This window comes from Dasypus novemcinctus, chromosome 6 (assembly GCF_030445035.2).
Source record: "Dasypus novemcinctus isolate mDasNov1 chromosome 6, mDasNov1.1.hap2, whole genome shotgun sequence".
In the NCBI taxonomy this organism is placed as follows: Eukaryota; Metazoa; Chordata; class Mammalia; order Cingulata; family Dasypodidae; genus Dasypus; species Dasypus novemcinctus.
The window spans coordinates 4,817,157-4,835,873 of record NC_080678.1 but is presented as its reverse complement, the minus strand read 5'-3'; the positions used below and the strand labels follow the sequence as shown (position 1 = coordinate 4,835,873).

The 18,717-nt window shown below is 63.4% G+C and overlaps 1 protein-coding gene across 1 annotated transcript in view; it reads left to right on the top strand.

The window, feature by feature from the left end:
- The window catches only part of INPP5A (inositol polyphosphate-5-phosphatase A), a 124,808-nt gene that overhangs the window by 10,462 nt on the left and 95,629 nt on the right, over nucleotides 1–18,717 (top strand). Inside the window, exons 3-4 of the mRNA XM_058299471.1 lie at nucleotides 13,765–13,865; nucleotides 18,136–18,223. Coding sequence (XP_058155454.1) covers nucleotides 13,765–13,865; nucleotides 18,136–18,223 — 189 coding nt within the window. The remainder of the gene's footprint in view (nucleotides 1–13,764; nucleotides 13,866–18,135; nucleotides 18,224–18,717) is intronic.

The window sequence follows — 18,717 nt, the reverse complement described above, 5'->3', positions numbered from 1 at the left end:
AGAAAAGGTGTCTTTTCAGCCGGTGATGCCAGAACCATTGGACGGCATGTGCCCTTGCCTCCAAACAGTTTCTATGCTTTGCACCATGTACAAAACTTAAGTGGATTATAGTTTTAGGTTGTATATATGTTGCTAGAATAAAAATTAAGGGGAAAACCTCCATGGGCGCGTAGGAGATGAAGGAGCCCTAACGAAAGCCGTGGGCGGCCGCGTAAGCCCCGTTAGGGTAACGCTCTTCCTCGGTTACTGGAGGCACTGCACCAGTCAAGGTGTCATAACAGGAGGGCTGTAGGGAACGCTGTGCTTTCTGTACGGTTTTTCTGTAAACCTACAATTTTCCTAGTTGAAAAATGGATTATAGACCTAACTGTGAAACCTAAAACTATGAAAGTTCTAGAAGAAATCTTAGGAGAAAATTTTTGTGGTCTCGGCTTAGGCAAAGATTTTTTAGCTACCCAAAGCATAACATATAAAAGTGTCAGAAGACAAATCAGGGAAGCGGATGTGGCTCAACAGAGCATCCACCTACCATGTATGAGGTCCAAGGGTTCGATACCCAGGGCTTCCTGGCTCATGTGGTGAGCTGGCCCACGTGCAGTGCTGCTGCGTGCAAGGAGCGCCGGCCCACGCGGGGATGCCCCCGTGTAAGGAGTGGTCCCCGTGCAAGGAGTGGCCCCTGCGCAAGGATAGCTGCCCTGCGCGACACTGCAGCCCACCCAGGAGTGGTGCTACACACATGGAGAGCTGACGCAGCAAGATGACGCAACAAAGAGAGACACAGATTCCCAGTGCCTCTGACAAGAATACAAGCAGACACAGAAGAACACACAGTGAATGGACACAGAGAGCAGCCCGGGGGGTGGGGGGGGAGAGAAATAAATAAATGAATCTTTAAAACACACAAATCAGAGGTGTTTGCACCTGGGGCCCCAAGAGGCTTACTGCATTCAGGAAGGTTGATCACTTGTAAAAATGGAAGCAGCTTCACTCCTCTTGGGATGGCAAACTTTTTATAGACAAAGGATATTAGCCTGATGCCTGTTGATTGGACAGGAGTTTGTCTGTCCTACAGGTTCGGCTCTCAGGCAGGGGGGTTTATTTCCTATTGGGTCAAAGGTAATGAACCAGGGGCGTGGCTGCTGTCTGGGTCGCCGTCTTGGTGGGGATTTCGCAATTCAAAAGACGAAGAGGAGACTCCAGAGGGAGTTCAGAGAGGAAGAGGACATGTTTTGTTCATTTTCTGTATAATTTTATCTAAAGAAGAAAATGACAAATTAGAATTCTTCATAATTAGGAACTTCTGCTCTAAATAAGGCACTGTCAAAAGAATGAAAAGGCAAGTCACAAACTGGGAGAAAATACTTGCAAGTCATAAATCTCATGGAGGACTTGGGTCTTGAGTATGTAGAAGTTCTAAAGGTCAGTAGTAAAGCAAAGAACCAACTTAGAAATGGGAAAGACTTGAATAGACACTCTGCCTAAGAAAGATACACAGATGGTCAATAAGTACATGAAAAGAAAATGCCCCACATTGTTAGTCATTTGGGAAATGGACGTTAAAATGAGCTGGAAATGCCAAGTCGTATTTGTTAGATTGGTTAAAATTAAAAACAAGCTGAGAACAGCTGCCAGTCCTGGTGACGGGCAGCGACAGCCTCCCTGCTGCTGGGGTGCAGGGTGGGTGCCACTGTGGAGAGCAGGGCTCCATGTCTCGGGCGCTGAGGCAGGCAGGCCCAGGCGTAGCGCTCCACGCCCGCCCCCAAGGGAGAGGAAGTCGGGCTGGCTCGGACCAGGCAGGCGTCGGCTGCTGCCTGAGTCGCAGCCTCCACAACGGGGCGCCGTGCCGTGGCCTTCCGGTGGGGATGTGCACGTGGCAGCATGCTGGGCGCCGGCGTGGCCCGAGCTGCTGGGACGTAGAGCTGCGGGATGCGGGGCCGGGAAGGAGAGCGGGAGGTGCGGTCTGAGGTGTGTGCTGGGCCGCTCGGGGTCTGCGGCTGCGGGGTGCACTGAGCCAGGCTCCGCGCCCGGGGCAGGGCCGTGTGCTCAGTGCGCTTCTTGGCCGCCTTCAGGGTAGCCCCGGCCCTGGGAGCCTGGCAGGGACTGTGGGGAAAGCGTGGCCCAGGCTGTAGGACGTGCTGGCTCCAGGAGAGCCTGTGACCCGCGTTTTAGAAATGCTCAGGCCACGGCAGTTGCTTCTTTCTCCCTGTTCTACCCTTTTGTCTTCGTTACCGTGCGCAGGGCCTGATGGACTTGCCCTCCGTAGAGCTCCGTGAGGCTGCTAAGCGGGTTCTGTATTTATTTGACTCGCTCTTCAGCACAGCTTCCTCTAGGGCCAGGTGCTCATCCTCCCCGGCACGGTACACGACTGGTGCTGGAGCCGAGGACGCTGCCACCAGGGCTCGCGGCTGACCGCGCACTGGCGGCGCTCCGGTGGGAACACTTGCTGGTCGTGCGCAGCACGGAATGCTCCCCACTGATGTTCAGTCCAGGATGCTCCCCGGTCGCGCTCAGCTGGGAATGCTTGCCCGGCCACACGCCGTTGCCCCTCGAGGCCCGTGCATCCCACCAGCGTTGGCGTGGCTGCCGTGCGCAGGCCCCAGGCTGGGCCGCGGGGATGCAGGCCGGAGGCAGACGGGCCCCCGGAGGCCTCAGGGCCAGCGAGGCTGCGGCCCTGCTGCTCTTCCAGGCTGTTGTGCGAGGGCGGCCCCGTCCTGGGACCTCCCTGTGCTGAGGCCGGAGCTGGCGGTCAGCGGAGTTGGCAGGTGGAGCGGGTGCCGCTCCGCGAGGGCCCGGAGCCCACGGCCTGCTGGTTGACTTGCTTCTCCGTCTCGCCTGCTCTTGCCACCGTGGGTCCTGTGCCGCCAGCGCCAGGCCTGGCCAGGCTAGCGGGAGCCCATTCATGACCACAGACGAGCGAGTGGGTGGAGGCTGAAAGGGAAGCGCTTTCCAGGGCCTCCGGTCGCGGAAGCGATGAAGAGTCAGTGCTGTGCCTGTGGGGCCGGCGGTCGGGGTCTGGCAGGAGAGAAGCCTGCAGCAAAGGCGGCAGCCCGCAGGCCGAGCACCCTGTCTCCCCAGGGCCACAGGTCAGGGCCAGGTCAGGGCCGGGCCAGGGCCGCGGGGCGCCGCTGCGTGTCTGCCCGTCGGGTGTGCTGTGGACAGCGGGTTAGAGGCCCAGGGCCTGGAGGCCTTCGGCGAGGCGCCCGCTGTGGGGCTTGGGCATGCCTTGTGTCGGTGTTCCGTGGGCTCTCGGCGTTGGCAGGCATGTGGCCCTCTGTGCTGAGCGGCCGGCTCAGTCCGCTCTGGCTGGAAGGGGTGTGGTGGTGGCGAGCTTTCCTAGGGCGCCGCCTCGGCTGGCGGCCCCCACTCAGCAATGTCCTGCGGGTTGAGGGCCCTTCACTTCGGCCCTCAGCCAGCCATGGGCGCAGCCGAGGGCGCACGCAGCCTGGGGACCCACCGCGCCGCTCAGCTGGTGCCTGAGGGCCGCCGTGAGGCACACGGGGGTTTTGCAAATGAAGTGCTCAGGGTCCTGCCCGGCACCTGGCGCCGTGTGTTCCGGAAGGCCAGCTGCCCTCATGGCGTGGCCCCGTCGCAGTGGCGTGAAAGCGCCCGCCTAGCAGGCCTGCCCTATGCGCCCGCCCCCGTGCGCTGGGCGGCTGGGGCAGGGGGAGGGAGGCGCAGCTGACCGTTTCCTTTCTGGGTGGGGAAGGCTTTTCTAAGCTCCAAGTCGTTGAAGGGATCACAGAGGATAGACTGATGTGGCAAAGTGGAAGTGGCAGGGTTTTAGAGCTTCTTAAGTTTAGGTGTTGTTATAAGACACCTGGGAATATGTGAAAGAAATGCCACCGGGGGAGTTAAAAAATAGAGTTCTTACAAATAAAAGAGAGTATGTGGAAGAGAGTATGTGGAAGGAGACGGTGGGGGGAGCAGGAAGATGGTGGGGGGGACGGGGAGACGGGGGGGCAGGGAGAAGTGGGAGTCAGTGGGGAGGAGACAGGGAGCTGTGGCAGGGAGGAGGGCCCCTCTCGTGAGGCAGGGCCCACTCCTCTGCCGGTGGAGGTTCCGACCTGGGCCCTGGAGGAAACAGCCCCTCCACGGCCCCCGAGGAGAAGCAGCACCTCCAGATGCAGGCAGGGTCAGGGTGGTCCCGAGGCTGGGGCTGGGGCTTCTCGCAGGTCCATCGGTACCTTCCTTGGTAAATCTTGGAGGAGCCCAGAAGGAAAGAGGGGGCAAAAGTATTTGCTGGAGCCTGGGTGGGTGCGGCCTGGGGCGTTTGTGTGGGCGAGGACCCTGCAGGATGCCAACTTGGGGTTCAGGGTAGGCCCTTTGGAATGGAGGGGAACCAGAGAAGCTGGGGGGCATGCAGGCTGCCATGGGGGGAAGATGGGCTCTTCAGGAGGGGGCCGGGGGGAGCGGGGAGCGTGGAGGGCGGTGGTGGCGAGCGCTGCGCAGGGTGGGGCGGCCGTGCCTCTGCCTCCAGGAGGCCCAGCAACCCTGTGCCTTCAGAGCCGTGGCCACGTGGCCACCACGGCGTGTACGGAGCAGGGGGTGGGGGCCAGCGGGGCCTCGTGCCACCTCCTTGATGCTGCCCCTTTGGCTCAGGAAAAGTGGTCCTTCAATTGAGGCTGGTGACTTGGAGAACTCTGGCTCCTAAAGCAAAGGCTAACGTTAAACTGAACCAAGTCCACTTTCTGTCTTACTTGGGCTTTTTGGAGGAAGACATTTTTGTTTAGCCCTTGGGATTTGTTTTGACAGTGGCTGGCCTTGAGCAAGGTGGGAAAACCTTCAGTTTTTGTGCAGACACATGTGGCCTGTGGTGCCACGGAGGTGGGCCCTCTCCAGGGGAGCTGCAGGCCTAGGCTCTGGCAGGTGCTGGGCTGCTCACGCTGCTGGCGCCAGCGGGGGCACAGTCGGCGGAGCAGGAGAGGCCCCCGGCTCCAGAGCCCGCTGTGCCCGTGAGCCCCAGGAAGCCGGCGGGCTGCCGAGACCACGCCGACGCCGGTGCCGTGAGCCGGCTCTGCAGCTCGGCTCCATCGTGCGCTCATCACGCGGCTGCTCCGGCCTGCTTTGCCCATGACTCGTTCCATGGCTCTCTGGTGACTGCCGCAGCGCCCTGTGGCTCTGTTAACTGCGGTTCCTCCAGCGTGGCTCTTTCGCGTGGTTCCATCATGGCGGCACGCCATCACGTGGCTCCTGCTCAGCATCTGGCAGGGCCCACGCGGGAGCTGGATCTCGTCCCAAGTGCCAGCTGTCCCTCTCGGGTCTGCGCACTGGGGCTGGCAGGGGCCAGGGCAGCCCGATCTCGTTGGGACTGGAGCGGGCAGCCCAGAGTCAGGAGGGCGGCTGCCCTGAGGTCCCGGCACTGCACGAGAGCCCTGCTGGCCAGCAGCCAACGGCCTCTTGCTCTCAGGCGTCCCTGCCCTTCCCGCCGTGTTCGGGTGTCCCGCTGCCTCTGGCCTCCACGGGGTGGTTCCTGTGTGGGGGGCATGCTGGCCCCGGCGGGGGGCGGGCAGCGTCGAACGGCCTGGCCTCAGCTCCGCCAGCCGCGTGGTGCGGTCGGCCGGGCCGCCGCCTCTGTCGTCGGCTCTTGTTTTCTTCTTAATTCCCCGTGCTCCCTCCTGCCAGCACTGCCAGTTCTCCCTTTTCCACAGTGTTTTTCTTGAGCCTTCCCATGAAGAGTGTGTTTCAAGGGAACGGTGATGAAAGCCTGTTTTGTCCTCAGGAACTGCTCCTCTGCCCTGTGGACTCAAGCACGCAGATGTTTGCCTGAGCAGGGGCGCCCTCGGCTCTCCCGGGTGGTGGCTCCCTGCCCCGCGCTCAGAGGGCGACGGCCGTCCTCAGCGACGCGCTGGCGTCCCCTGCGAGCTCCCGTTCTGTCCATGCCCCTGCCTTTCTCCCGGATGAGCCGGCTGTGCTTGGAGCGCCCGTCCGTCCTGCGGGAGCTCCGGGCTCTGGCACCTCGTTTGCCTGAAGGGAAACCTTGGTCCAGGGTCACCCAGATGCTGCCCGCTCCCGGGAGGCCGGTCGACGCCAACTGGGGTGACTGTGGGGTCGCCTGTTGCCTGTGCGTCCGCCCTGGAGCCACCGGCATCCCTGTCCCAGGCCCGGGCTCCAGGGAGTCGGAGGCCAGTACTGGCCACTTGTCGTCCTCTGCAGCCGCATCCCAGCTCCGTGGCCGCCTTCCGCCCAAGCGGTGGCATTGGATGCAAATGGCTTTAAGCACATGGCCCCAGGGGGGTCATTGCAGCCCCCGTCCAGGGAAGGCGAGGCACGGGAATGGACATGTGGAGCGGCCACAGGCGTGGGCGCTTAGCCAGGGAGGGGCAGAGCCAGTGTACAGACGCGGCGGGGCCTTCCAGAAAGCCGTGCTTTAGCGTGAACGTTTTGCCGTCTACTTGAAGTTAGTGGATGCCACCTCTGTGTACAATGTAGAACTCTTCAAAGCCAGGGGTTTCTGGGTGGCACCTGTGTGCCCTCCCCATGTGCTGGAAAGCCCAGTTGGCAGAGTTGTCATTGCCCACTACCCAGGAGCGAGCCCCTCTCCCGCCCTCTCCCTGGCTCGATCGGGCTGCTGCCTGTTCGAGGTGCTTTCCTGCTAAGGCAGCTGCATCGATGGGTCACAACAGACTGTGCCACCCTGCAGAGCCTAAAACATTTGTTATCTGGCTCTTCTCCAGGAAAAGTTCACCTCGCCCTGCAAGATGGCTGCTGCGTGCAGGATTTCCTAAGTTTTGATGTGTTGGAACGGCTTTTCTGTAGCCTTGATGCTCTGCTTAATTGAGACTCAGCGGGCTTGCCTCATCGTTGCCTTGTTCTGCATGTGGCATTGAAGAGTCTAGTACCAGTTGTATTCTTTCCTCTTTATAGTTATTTGATTTTTTACCTGGAGGCCTCGAGGATTTTCTTTATCTTTAAAATCTAATAGTTTTTCTGATATGCCTCAGCGTTGATTGCTCTGGGTTTTCTCAGAAACACATTCCTTTCAGTGTGTCTGTTGAAGTGTCTATTTTTGGAACGTCTTCTTGGATTGCTGTTTTAGGCATTAGCCCGCGCCAGTGTTTGTTTTTCTTCCTCATGGCCTCTACTAATGTGAATGTTGCTCCTCCTTTACCGGCTCCCATTGTCATGTTTTTCCCTTTTCCTTGTTATGCCACTTTCACTCTCTTGTTGATTTGCAGCTTCCAATGTCCCTTAGTGGCTTTCATGTAAACCTGGTTTGCCTTTGCCACCTTGTGATTTATTTTTTCTTTCTGTGATAATTTGCCTTTTTCTTCCATTCCTTTCCTGATATTAATCAATACTGCTTTCATTTTGCTCCCTTTTTTTTTGGGTTCATTTACACTGTCTTTGCAGTCTGGGTTCAGAGAGCTTTTCACTCTCTTAAATGCTGGTTTCCGGGGTCCTGGCCCCTGGCTGGTGATGGGAGGCGCCTGGAGGCTCCCGGGCCCTGGCACCTCTGCCGTTGGCCGGCGCACTGGGCTGCGCTGGTGTCGCCCTAGCTCTGACTCCCGTCTTGCCAGGCCTGGTTTTCCCTCTTTCTCGTCTCTTCCTTGTCATCTCTCGGCTGCCCCCTCTTTTCTCTTCTCTTCTCTGGAAGCCGTGGCTTTGTCTGCAGCGCTGACGGCCCCCCTGGCCTGGCCCTCCTGGGGCCCCCTGGCTGTGACCTCGTGCTGAGGTTTCCCCGCCCGGCCCCTCTCCCCAGGAGGCTTCAGGGCCCCTTCTTCTCACGCACGGCTGAGTTCTGCTGTGGGCTTGCTCTTGAACGGACTTTCCTTCTTGGTTTTTTCATCTCCTTTTCAGAGGAAATTTGGGGGGAACAGGTGGAGGTGCAGCCCTCGTTGTCATGGGGGTCCCCCATGCCAGCGAGCTCATGAGTGACCTGCCTCGCCTCTCCCGTGGCTCCTCGGCCCCCCGCGCCACCTTCAGTGCGTGGCTGTGGTGCTGGGAAGCCCCCTCCTCTTCCTTTCTGTTCCGCCTTCCTGCCTGAGGGTGAGGGCCAACAGAGAGGGGCTCCAGGGCTGACTGTCCGTCCGTCTGCACCTGGAGGGGCTGCCCCTCTCCTGGCCCCCGTGCTCCCTGGAACCTGGCGGTCGTGCTCCACACGCACCGTGTTCACTGCTCTCGGGGGGCTTTAAGCTTCTCTCCTGTACAATGTGGCTAGGTGTGGTTCTCTTTGCATCTTTCTTAGCATTCCCTGAGGTTCTGGAATCTGTACATTTGTCTTTCGTCAAATTCGGGACGTTTTTGGTCATTGTCTTCTCAGGCGTTCTTTCCCTCTGCAGCCTCTCCCTCTCTGCAGGGGCTCCGGTTCCTCGTAGTTGGACCTGCTGACCTTGTCCCCAGCCCCGAGGCCCCGAGCAGGTTTTCTAGACCATCTTCCTTCCTGTTCTTTGGCTTCCGTGATTTTTGTTGACCTAGCCCCGATTTACTGACATTTCCTCTGTTGTCTTCACTCTGCCATTGAGCCCTTCCAATAATTTATTTCCACGTGTTGTCTTTACTCATTTTTAAATTTCCTTCTGTTTTTCTCTTGTGGCTTCTGTTTGTCTGTTGCGATTTCGTATTTTTTCGTTTATTTCAAAAGCACAGCCACAGGGCCGCTTCAGGCTGCCGGGCGTGGGCATCTCTTGGTTGTCCTCCCGCTGTGGTGGTCGCGCTTTCCACGTTCTCGGCGGTCGGGTTGGGGGCGCGCCCCGCAGTCGAGGTCGCGGGGACCCAGTGTCGTCCTGTGTTGTGTCCCGGCCCTGCTCACCGCCTTGTCTCTGTGGGCTCGGCAGAGGTGCTCTTAGTCCTCAGCCCCCTGGACGGAGGCCAGAGAAGACGGGGAGTCCCCGTGGGTCCTGGCCTCGGGGCACTGTGTGTCTTGTTTCCGTCAGGTCTCCTCCGGGCGGCGCTGCCCATGTGGTACTCCGCGGCGTCTTGGCCTTGTTTTGCTCTCCTCGCAGTTCACCTGCTGGAGAACTCGGCTGTTGCTGCTGTGACCCCCCGGGTGGCACGAGAGTCGGCCTCAGGTCCAGGCCTCAGGTTCAGGCAACTCAGGGCGGTGCCTCGCGGCCTCGGGTACCTGTCGTGGCCTCGTGGGGGAGAAGGCCGCGCTCCCTTCCTCCTCGCTGCGCCTTTCTTAACTGCCCATCTCCACCAGGGCAGCCGTGCCCTCCGTTTGTTTCTCGGTGGAGAAAAGGCAGTGGCAGTGCTGCTGGCTTCTCTTCCTACCGTTTTCAAAACTGTCCTCATTCAGAGATGACGGACGTGGCGTTTTTTCTTTTAGTGTCGTCATGAGCTCGTGGTTGTAAATCGTAAGGTGATTTTGCTTCAATCCGTTTTAGACCATCGCTGCTTACTCTGGGTGGTTTGCAGCTGGGGGTGCATCTTACTTAATATGCAGGGACCACTCCAGCTCACCAGGAAGGGACAGTCAGGGCTTCTCTGCACCCTGTGGCCACCGCACGCTTAGGTGAGGCGACAGCCTGGCGCCTCAGGACGGAGCGGGCTGTCAGAAGCTGGTCTCGTCCTCGGCGCGCAGCAGGAGGCTGGAACTCTCTGGTCTCTGCAGCCGGCGGAGCGCACCCGCCGGAGCGCACCCGCCGGGGTTCTGCTGGTGGGCGTGCAGGGGCTGATGACCCAGCACCACGCTCTTTCTGCGGAGCCCAGCGATTCTCCTCCTGAAGTGGCCACAGTTAAGGCTGTGCCATTCCCGTCACAGCTGGACATCGAGCGCAGCTTGGCCTGAGCTCCTGTGCTACCGGCCTCCTCTCGCACCGCCTATGGTTCTGTGGGACGCGCTCTCTTCGCAAGTGCCGCAGAGCAGGCCGGCCCCGAGTCGCGGCCGTCGGGGGCATGTGTGGGTGCAGTTTCGGGGCTGGCTCTGCGGGCTCCGTGCCAGCAGAGCTGCCAAGGGCATCCGGCTGGGGACTTGGCTCCTGGGGAGAGTGAGCGTGGGGTCGGGGCGGGGGCCGTGGAGGCACCCCAGGGGCCTGAGGGTGCTGTGCTCGGCACAGCGCTGCAGTCAGTGCAGGGGTGGGAGAGCCTGGCCCAGGGAGCCCGTCTCGGCGCAGCTCGCCAACTGCGTGCCACGCTGGGCCAGCTTTCCTGCCGTGGTTCTGACTTTCTTGGTGCCACTGCTTGCCCAGCACGTCAGTGGACAGTGTGCATCCGAGTTAGCTCCACTGCTGTTTCCTCCTGGTTTATTCCTGGTGGTGACGCCCGTGCAGGGGCAGCATGACGACTGATGCGCTGTGCAGAGCCCCCGCCCCTCAGGCCGGCAGGGGTTTCCGGGGCTGGCCACCGCCAGGCTGCACCCACCAAACACGCGCTGGCTGCTGAGGGACCCACACTGCTCTGTCAGCGCCTGAGCGAAGGCCGGTCTCTGACACAGGTCCCCGTAGACGCTGCTGCGCGTGGAGGCGCGGGCTGTGGGCGTGTGGAGTGCGCCTCGCCTCGTGCCCCAGGGCCGCCCCCCGAGAGCTTGCTTCCTGCAGGAGTGCTCCGAGCAGGCCTGTGTGTTGCTGGTGTGGTCGAGTCCTGTTCAGCCCTTTGGGAAGTCATGTACGGTGGCACGCGGAGCCTGTGGTTCAGATAGATGTCGTGGAGATGAACTGGTGCCAGTCGGTTAGAGGAGCTTAGCGACCGAGGCCCAAGGCAGCAGCCTGAGCCCTGCGCGCTCCCACTGCCCCACGGGAGAACAGGTGTTTGAGAAGGTTGAGCAACACCCCGTCCCAGAGCAGGCAGCGTGGTGTGCAGAGTCTGTGGCCAGAAGGCAGAGAGGGCCCACGAAGGGCGGTGAGGAAGGTGCTGAGTGTGGGCTGCAAGGGGAGGCCACTACCCATGCCCGCCATCCACGCCCGCTGCCCACACCTGCTGTCCTGCCCGCCATCCACACCCGCCACCCATGCCTGCGTCCACGCCCGCTGTCTATGCCCACTGTCCACCATCCACACGTGCCACCCATGCCCACTGTCCACGCCATCATCCACGCCTGCTGCCCTGCCTGGGACCCCTGAGGTCAGTGCCACCACTGCCCTCTGCTGGGACAGGAGTGAGGCACCTGGACTGGCGCCCGTGCCAGTTGCGCCCATGTGCCTGGTCACCCTCAGAGTCCCTGTGCTGGGAGAATTGTCAATCTCCCAGTGGAAGGAAGGGGTTCTCCAGGGAGACCGGATGCATGGGGTTTGCATACGCGGGTGTTAGGAGACGAGCGGCAGGTGCTGGCTCCTGGGCTCGGGGTGGGGGCAGGCTGCAAGCTGGGGCTCGATAGAGATTTTGATGATTTTCCTGGAGAAGCTGTCTGTAGGGGCCCCGTGGATGGACAGGGGCCTCGGGGGGGGGGAAGACGGGGGCCTTGGGGGGGAGACGGGGGCCTGGGGGAGGACGGGGGCCTGGGAGGGTGACGGGGGCCTGGGGAGGGACGGGGGCCTGGGGGGGGACGGGGGCCAGGAGGGCAGACAGGAGGATGCAAGCCTCTTCTAGAAGTGACTGAACAGAAAGTGGAAGCAGCTGGTTGCTGTGCCGTCCGCTGGCAGCTGCCTGTCTCTGGACCACCAGCCTCCAGGCTTCTTGTTACGTGGGAGAAGGGCCCTTCCTTGTTTAAGTAGCAGAACATCTGGCTTTCTGGCACTTTCATGAAAGCACAACCCTAACTGGAACAGGCACTAGCCAGTTTTTCTGTGAATTTCAAGTGGAACTCATGCTGGTAGAGCTCCAGTTCTCATTGTATCGCTTTCCTTTCCGAGCTTGATGGTCCGCGGAAGTGCTCTTGGGAGCCCCTTGGCCCCAGGTGTGCCGCTGGGGATGGGAAGATGCTCGGGTGTGACTTCCTGTAGGCAGGGGGGAGCAGGCAGGGAGGGACCGGGAGGGGGGCTTTGTGGGAGGGGCTGGGAGGGGCTGGGAGGGCCCGGACCGTGGAGCCTGCACTCAGCGTAGTGCTCCGGGGACCACGCCTGGGCCCTGCCTGCAGGCTCCATCCTGTGCAGCCCTGCAAGGGGCCGGGCCGAGCCCCACGGGGCCCAGGGAGGGTGGGGGGCCGGAGCGAGCCCCGCGGGGGCCGGGGAGGGGGGTGCCAGGCTGAGCCGCTCGGGGTCTGGGGAGGGTGGGGGGCCGGGGCGAGCCCCGTGGGGGCCGGGGAGGGGGGGGCCAGGCCAAGCCCCACGGGGCCTGGGAGGGCAGGGGCTGGGGAGGGGGGCCGGGGAGGGCGGGGGCCCTTGTGTGGTGCATCCCAGGCAGCCGCGCCCCACCTGGCGCTGTCCCGAGGCGTCAGCCCTCCAGCCTCCCCATCTGGCAGCCGTGAGAGGGACTGGCCGCCCCAGTGGGGGCTCTAGGGCCTCGGCCAGCTCCCAGGGCAGGAGCCCCGTTCCGGGAGGGCTGTCCTGACGACGGGGCGTCAGGGGCTGCCAGAGGCTGAGGCTGAGCTGGGCCGTGGACAGGAAACCTGACTGAAGGGGCCACGTGGAGGCCAGGGGAGACAAATTCAGTCTGGGTAAGAAAGCCGATGGCGTAAATTCCACTTGGAATGAGCAAAAAGAAAGCCCAGGAGTCGGAGCAGGGTCCTTCGACCTCTGCCCGGTGGTGGAATGGATCAGGGCAAGGGCCAGCCGGGCGGGCGTCCCCGTGTGGAGGAGGAAAAGGCGGCCTGTGGCTCCAGGGCTGGCTGCGCGGGCGTGGCTGGCGGCGCGAGGAGCCGTGCTCTCTTGGCTCGCGGGCCGCCGCCCCAGGCTCTCGGCCAGAAGTGCCTCCGCGGAGGTTTCTGTTGGCAGATGCCGTCTGTGCCACGGCGACCCTGCGATTCCTGAGTGGGAACGGCGAGGCTGCCCGCCAGCAGGGCGGCGGCCCGTGGGGGCCTCGGGCAGGCTGCAGTGCTCCAGGCCCGGCGCCAGTGTGGGGCCTCTCGCCCTGACTCCGACCGCGCCCCCTCGGCTCGCTCCAGCCTCCTGTGGCCTCAGGAGGGCGTCGGCGTCGGGTGGGCAGTGAGAACCAGGGACACTTGTCCTCGGCCCACTTGCCCGAGTCGGGGCACCTTGCCCAGCGACTGCAGCTGCGTCCCCGCACCTGCAGCCGGGGTTTGTGGACCAGGTGTCGGCATTATGCAGGCACTCCCGGTCTGCACGGCTGCCCGTGTCATGGTGCTGGGGCCCTGCCACCTGCTGGCTTGTGGCGTGGACCAGGCGGGAGCCCCTGGCTGGGGGCGCGAGGGCAGCAGCCAACGTTGACGCACTGCCAGGCACATGACACTTCCTGGAAGCTACTGTTTCCAGAGAGGGCGGGAAGTGAGTGCGCAGGCACATGCACACGGAGCCCTGCACACACATCCATGCCTGTCCATGCGCGCCCCCGTGGAGGGATGTCCTGCGATGTGCACAGTGGCCACGTTTACTTAGGAGGCTGTGGCTCATCTCAAGGGTTTATGTCCTCATGGGTTTCTCCAAGTGCTTTGCAGAGAATGTCTTTTTGTTACTGAAAAAATACCCCTAAATTATTTAAGAAGGTCCAAAGAAATCCAGCATCTTTTCTAAGGAATTAATGGTCAAGGGCACGTGGAAGACACCTAGAAAACGGACCAGCGGAGCCGTGAGTGGGCCGACGCCAGGCCCGCGCCGGTCCCCACCTGCTCACCCTCCGGCCCTTCCCGGGGCTGGAGCCCGGTCCCTGCGTGCTGCCGGCGCCAAGCAGCGCCGAGGACCTGCGTGTGTGCGCGTGTGCCCGCGTGGGCGTGCCCCTCGGGTTGTGCACGCACAAGCGCCCCTAACGCGTGTGCGCCTTCCGCTTCCTCCGCAGACAGTCCATGCGCACAAGCCGCTCTTCATGGCCTTGCACTGCCAGGAGTTTGGAGGGAAGAACTACGAGGCCTCCATGTGCCACGTGGACAAGTTTGTCAAGTAAGTGGCTCGCGAGGGGCTGGGAGCACGTCCTTGTGGCACCTCCACCCACGGGCTTGCCTTCTGGCCCGTGTCACGGCTGACCAGCGCGAGCCTGCGCACCGAGCCCGCTCCTCTTCCCCGGGCCGGGCGGGGCCCCAGGCAGCACGTGTGGGCGGTGCCTGCCGGCCGCCCGTGTCCCAACAGGGTGGAGGGCTTTGCTGTGCCAGGGGAGGCTGCGCGTCCGTGGGAAGTGCCTAACTGCGGGAGGAAGGCGCTGCGGGCCTCGCGCCCCGCCATGGGCACAGCCAGAGGCTCCTGAGGGTGCGGGCTCTGCCTCATCCTGCACAAGGTCCGGGCACCCAGGCCCCGTGGTCTGGGAGGGGCTCGTGGCGGCAGGTGGCACCAGCAAGGAGGCGCGTGCGTGCGCCCTTGACTCTCCGTTCTTGAGCAGTTGGCGGGCAGCGGCTGCAGGAGGTGCTGCCCCTCTTGGGCACCGCCCGTGTTCCCTTCGCTCCGGGGTCGAGGCCCACCGCGCCTTCTTCTTGGGGCCTCTTGGCGATGAGCGGAAGGGAGCAGCGTGTGCCCTGCAGGGGTGCCAGCCGGGCAGTTGGCGGAGGCTGGTGTCGGGCCGGGCCCGGCCTCCTCGTCCTCCCTGGTGCGCACTCACTGGATGACACTGGATGGCCACGCCTGGGCCTCGTGTCTTGGCGCTGCTGGCCTGCCCCGAGCCTGCTGGTGCCGCCTGCGTGGCCCCTCGCGCCCCGTGCCGGCCGCCCTGGAGTGCGGCACAGGCTGCACATCTCTCCGTCGTGTCCTGTGCTGGCCCGCGGTGTCTGCGGCCCATGGTGGGGCCTGCTGGAAGACGAGGTGCTGCCCCTGGGGCTGCCTGGCTGCTGGCTCCACGGTGAGTCTGTGGAGGGCGCACTGGCCCTGGCCGGGTGCCCATGGTGCCCACGAGGGGGGGAGGAAGTTAACTGCTCGCACAGGGCCGGGCGCCTCGCTGGTGAGCGTGCTCTCAGCCCCCTGCTGTGGGGCTGGGCCGTCCTGGTCCCTCACCCCAGCCTGCGCGCTCCCACCCTTTGCAGAAGCGTGCCCTTCGCCTGGCACGGCGCCATCCTCTGTCCTCATGCACCCTGGCCAGAAGCCGCACTTGAGGCCCACGGCAAGTGGGCAGGGGTCGGCCTGGGCTCAGGGCCCTGCTGGGGTCCTGGCCTCTGGCACAGCACGGGTGCACAGCTGGCTGGTGGTCCAAACGCTTGGTGCTCTCCCGGACCCCAATGGCAGAGCTGTGCAGGTGCGTGTCCCCTCCGCCCTGAGCTCTCCCGAAGCTGCTCTGCACCGCAAGGCCCCTCAGCTGTCCTGCCATGCTGCCCCACCCCCCATCGGTAGCTCCGGCTGAGGGAGGCCAGGGCCGATGGGGTCACGAGACGCCGCGCAGGCTGTGCTCCTCCTGGGAGAGCTGCCGAGGGCGATGCCAGGTTTGGTGCAGGAGGCCCCGGCCCATGGGAGGCATTGGCTTCGTGGGCGTCTCCTGGCCTTGAGGGCGAGATGCCTGCCCGCAGCCCTCCACGAGGTGGGACCCCCAGGCTGAGCTCAGCCCTGTGGGGAGGGGCGGCCCGGCGGGGGGGCCAGGATGTGTGGCCACAGGTGGCCGACAGCGACGCCCTGGGCTGAGGGTCCTGGGGTGCTGCCCAGAGCTGGGTCAGCAGTCCAGGCCCTTGTGTCGACGGGGGGGTGGGAGGTCCCTGCCCCAGCCGCCTCGTGCACATGTGCATGGCACCTGCCTCCCAGGAGCTCCACCCACGTCTGCGCCCCCACAATGCCGTGGGCTCGGGTTTCTTAGGGCGCTGTCGGGACCTGTCTTAGTCTGCCAAAGGGCTCCCAATGTGAAGGACCAGAGGCGGTTGGCATGTCCAGGGGTTGTTTGGCGTGGATCTCCTGTCCCCAGGCCAGGGAAGGCCGCCTGAGGCACTGCCAGAGGCCTTTCCCAGCTGGTCAGCGGCCTCTGCTGACGCTGACCGCGGTGCCACTGCGTCTCCTCCCGGTGGCCGTGGGCGCACCTGGCATGGGCTTGTCCCTTTCCGGGCCTCCTCGGCCTCGGCGGCTCCGCTTTCTCCCGGGCTCCCCTGCAGGCCGCCAGAGCCTCAGCTCTGAGCTGCCCGGGGCTCCCTCCTTCAGCGCAGCCATGGGCGGCCACAGTCCTAGCTCTCACTCGCAGGATCGAAAGGGCGGCTTTGCTCCCGCGTCTGCGTGCGCCTCCCTCAGTGTCTCCTTTTACGTCAGACCCTCCAGGGTCCGCCGACCCCAGCTAGCGCACGCCTCACTGACATGCTGTCTTATCAGGAAACCTAATCAAAACACCCTCAGCCACATTTCACGAGTCAAAGGGATTCCACCAATAGGAGTGCTTTAAAGACGTCATCTTCCGGGATTCATAAAATAATTTCAGATGGCTGTGTGTTTCCAGCCTCTCCAGGCAGCAGGAGGTTCTGGACTGAGGCACAGCTCGTCCGCGGGGGCGGGTGCTCGGTCAGGCACGGCGCACCAAGGCACGGCCTCTGGGGGCGTTCAGGCCGACCGGGGCCCTTCCAGGACCTCGGCGGGTGCCACTGGTGCCAGGGTCCAGAGACATCTCCCAGCAGCCTCCCTGCGCGGGGTCAGAGCTCAGCCCCAGCCAGCAGGGCCCCACGCGGGGCCCGGTGCGCCCCGGGGAGAGCGGCTGCAGCTGCCCAGTGCCTGCACCCCCGTTGCGTCAGGAGCGGGGCCCACATGGAGGGGCCCAGGGAGCTCCGTGCACCCAGACCTGGGCCCAGTGCCCCCGCGGCGCCAGGCGTGGGCGCCATGCGGGGTGGAAAGGCGCTGCAGCAGCGCGCCCTTGCTTGGCCCCCAGGGCCTCTAGTCGCCTCTTCCCGAGCTGCTGGCCTCTCTTTCACCCAGATGGACAGTCACTTCAGGCTGGGGTCAAAGTGGCTGTGCTGCTCCTGGTTCTCCATGCTGTGTGGAAGCCCAGGCCCCGCCCGCCAGGGGCCGTCCACACTGCCTGGCCCTCGTCCCCCCCACTAGGGGCCGTCCACACTGCCCAGCCATCCCCCTTCCCGCCAGGGGCCATCCACACTGCCTGGCCCTCGTCTCCACCTGCCAGGGGCCGTCCACACTGCCCGGCCATTCCCACCCCCCAGCCAGGGGCCGTGTACACTGCCTGGCCCTCACTCCCCTGCCAGGGACCGTCCACACTGCCCGGCGGCGCTCTCTCTGTTCCCGGCCCATCGAGCTGCCCGCTGGGTGCCCTGTGATCCTTTGCGCAGATGCCCAAGCAGCACTGGAGGTTAAGTTTTGGTGTAATTTGCAGTTAATCGTATGTAACTCATGACGTTGGCAAACGCACAAAAGTACTTCTGTGCATTCTGAGTGGTGCCTTCTGGGAGGAAGGGCATGGGTGGGCACACGGGCCTCTCCTCATTCCACTAGTGGAGATACTTGGCTTTGTAAGGATTTGTGGAGGTGGGATGCCTCCCCCAGGTGCTGCTGGGAAGTGAAAACCGCCGTAGCCGTGTGCTCCCGGGGTCGCAGCAGGCCTGGCTGGCCTCACCTCGCTGAACCGAGCAGCCTCTGCTGCCTTCAAGCATTTGGAACAGTCTCTTCAAGGGACTTGGCTTTGAGGGGAAAACAATAGACCTAGGTGTTCTCCCACGGAAACGTGGCTTCTCGGTCAAGGCCGGCTCATCGCTGCGTTTCCCAGGGAGCCCGACAGCAGGAGCCGGCTGCAGAGACGGTCAGGAACTGACAGCGCTTTCAAACAGATGCCGCTGTAGCCGCTGGCCTTTTGTGTTTTTTTCTCCCAATTTATTCATTTTTAGTCCTTAGAACACGTCATGTCTGAAGGTTATAAACCAAGGCCCGCCTCTCTGCTGACAGGACAGCCCTGGCACCTCTGCCCTTCCATCTGCGTCAAGGAGCCCATGGCGGCTGCGACTGTGGATGCGTGGCCGGGCGCTGGAGGCCAGGCCTATGGCGCAGGGGGCTGCAGGCACAGGCGTGACTGAGGGTGTGGCCGGGGGGCCAGAGCGGGCGTTGTGCGTTGTGCGTTGCCAGTGCTGCTGCTGGAAGCGCGGCGTCCCTGCCGACACGTCCGCTTCGCTCCAGCTTTCGGGCCCGTTGGCTCGTCCCTTCACGCCACGCTACGGTTTTCAGGACGTAAAATGTGGCATTGGAGCCGACGCCCCTGGGCCTGCGCGCTGCGGGATGCCTGCTCGTCTTCTGCGCTCAAGAGCTTGTTTTTTCCTTCCAGAGAGCTGCTGTCGAGCGACGCGATGAAGGAGTTCAACAGGGCCCGTGTCTACCTGGATGAGAACTACAAGTCCCAGGAGCACTTCACGGTGAGCCTTGGTCTGTCGCGTGGCACAGGCGTGAGGCGGACGAGGTGCCCAGGCGCCGGGCCTTTCCCCGCGGAGGGCTGTTGTGGCGTAAGCACTCTGACCCTCGCAGGGCGCGTTGGGCCTGAAGTGGAGCTGTGGCCGCGCCGTGCCTGGTGGCAGGCGAGACCCCTTAGACATGGGGAGCTGGAAGCCACGGGGGCCCAGGCCTGAGGGAAGGCAGAGCCGCAGCAGGCGTGGGGGCCGCGAGGGGGAGGCGGGCTGCCGTGTGGAAGAGAGCCCGGGCGCCCCCGCAAAGCCGTCCCTCTGCACCCCAGCAGCTTCCAGAGGGTCCTTCTTGGGCGACCTGAGCCCGGCCAGGGGCGGCCAGCGGCCAGGACCCAGGTGCCCACCCGCGCCCAGGCCTGCCACGGAGGCTTGGCCTAGAATGAGGCGCTCGTGCGGGCTTGGGGGTCTGTGGGGCAGAGGGAAGGGGCGGGCTCCCTCGGCTCCGCGGC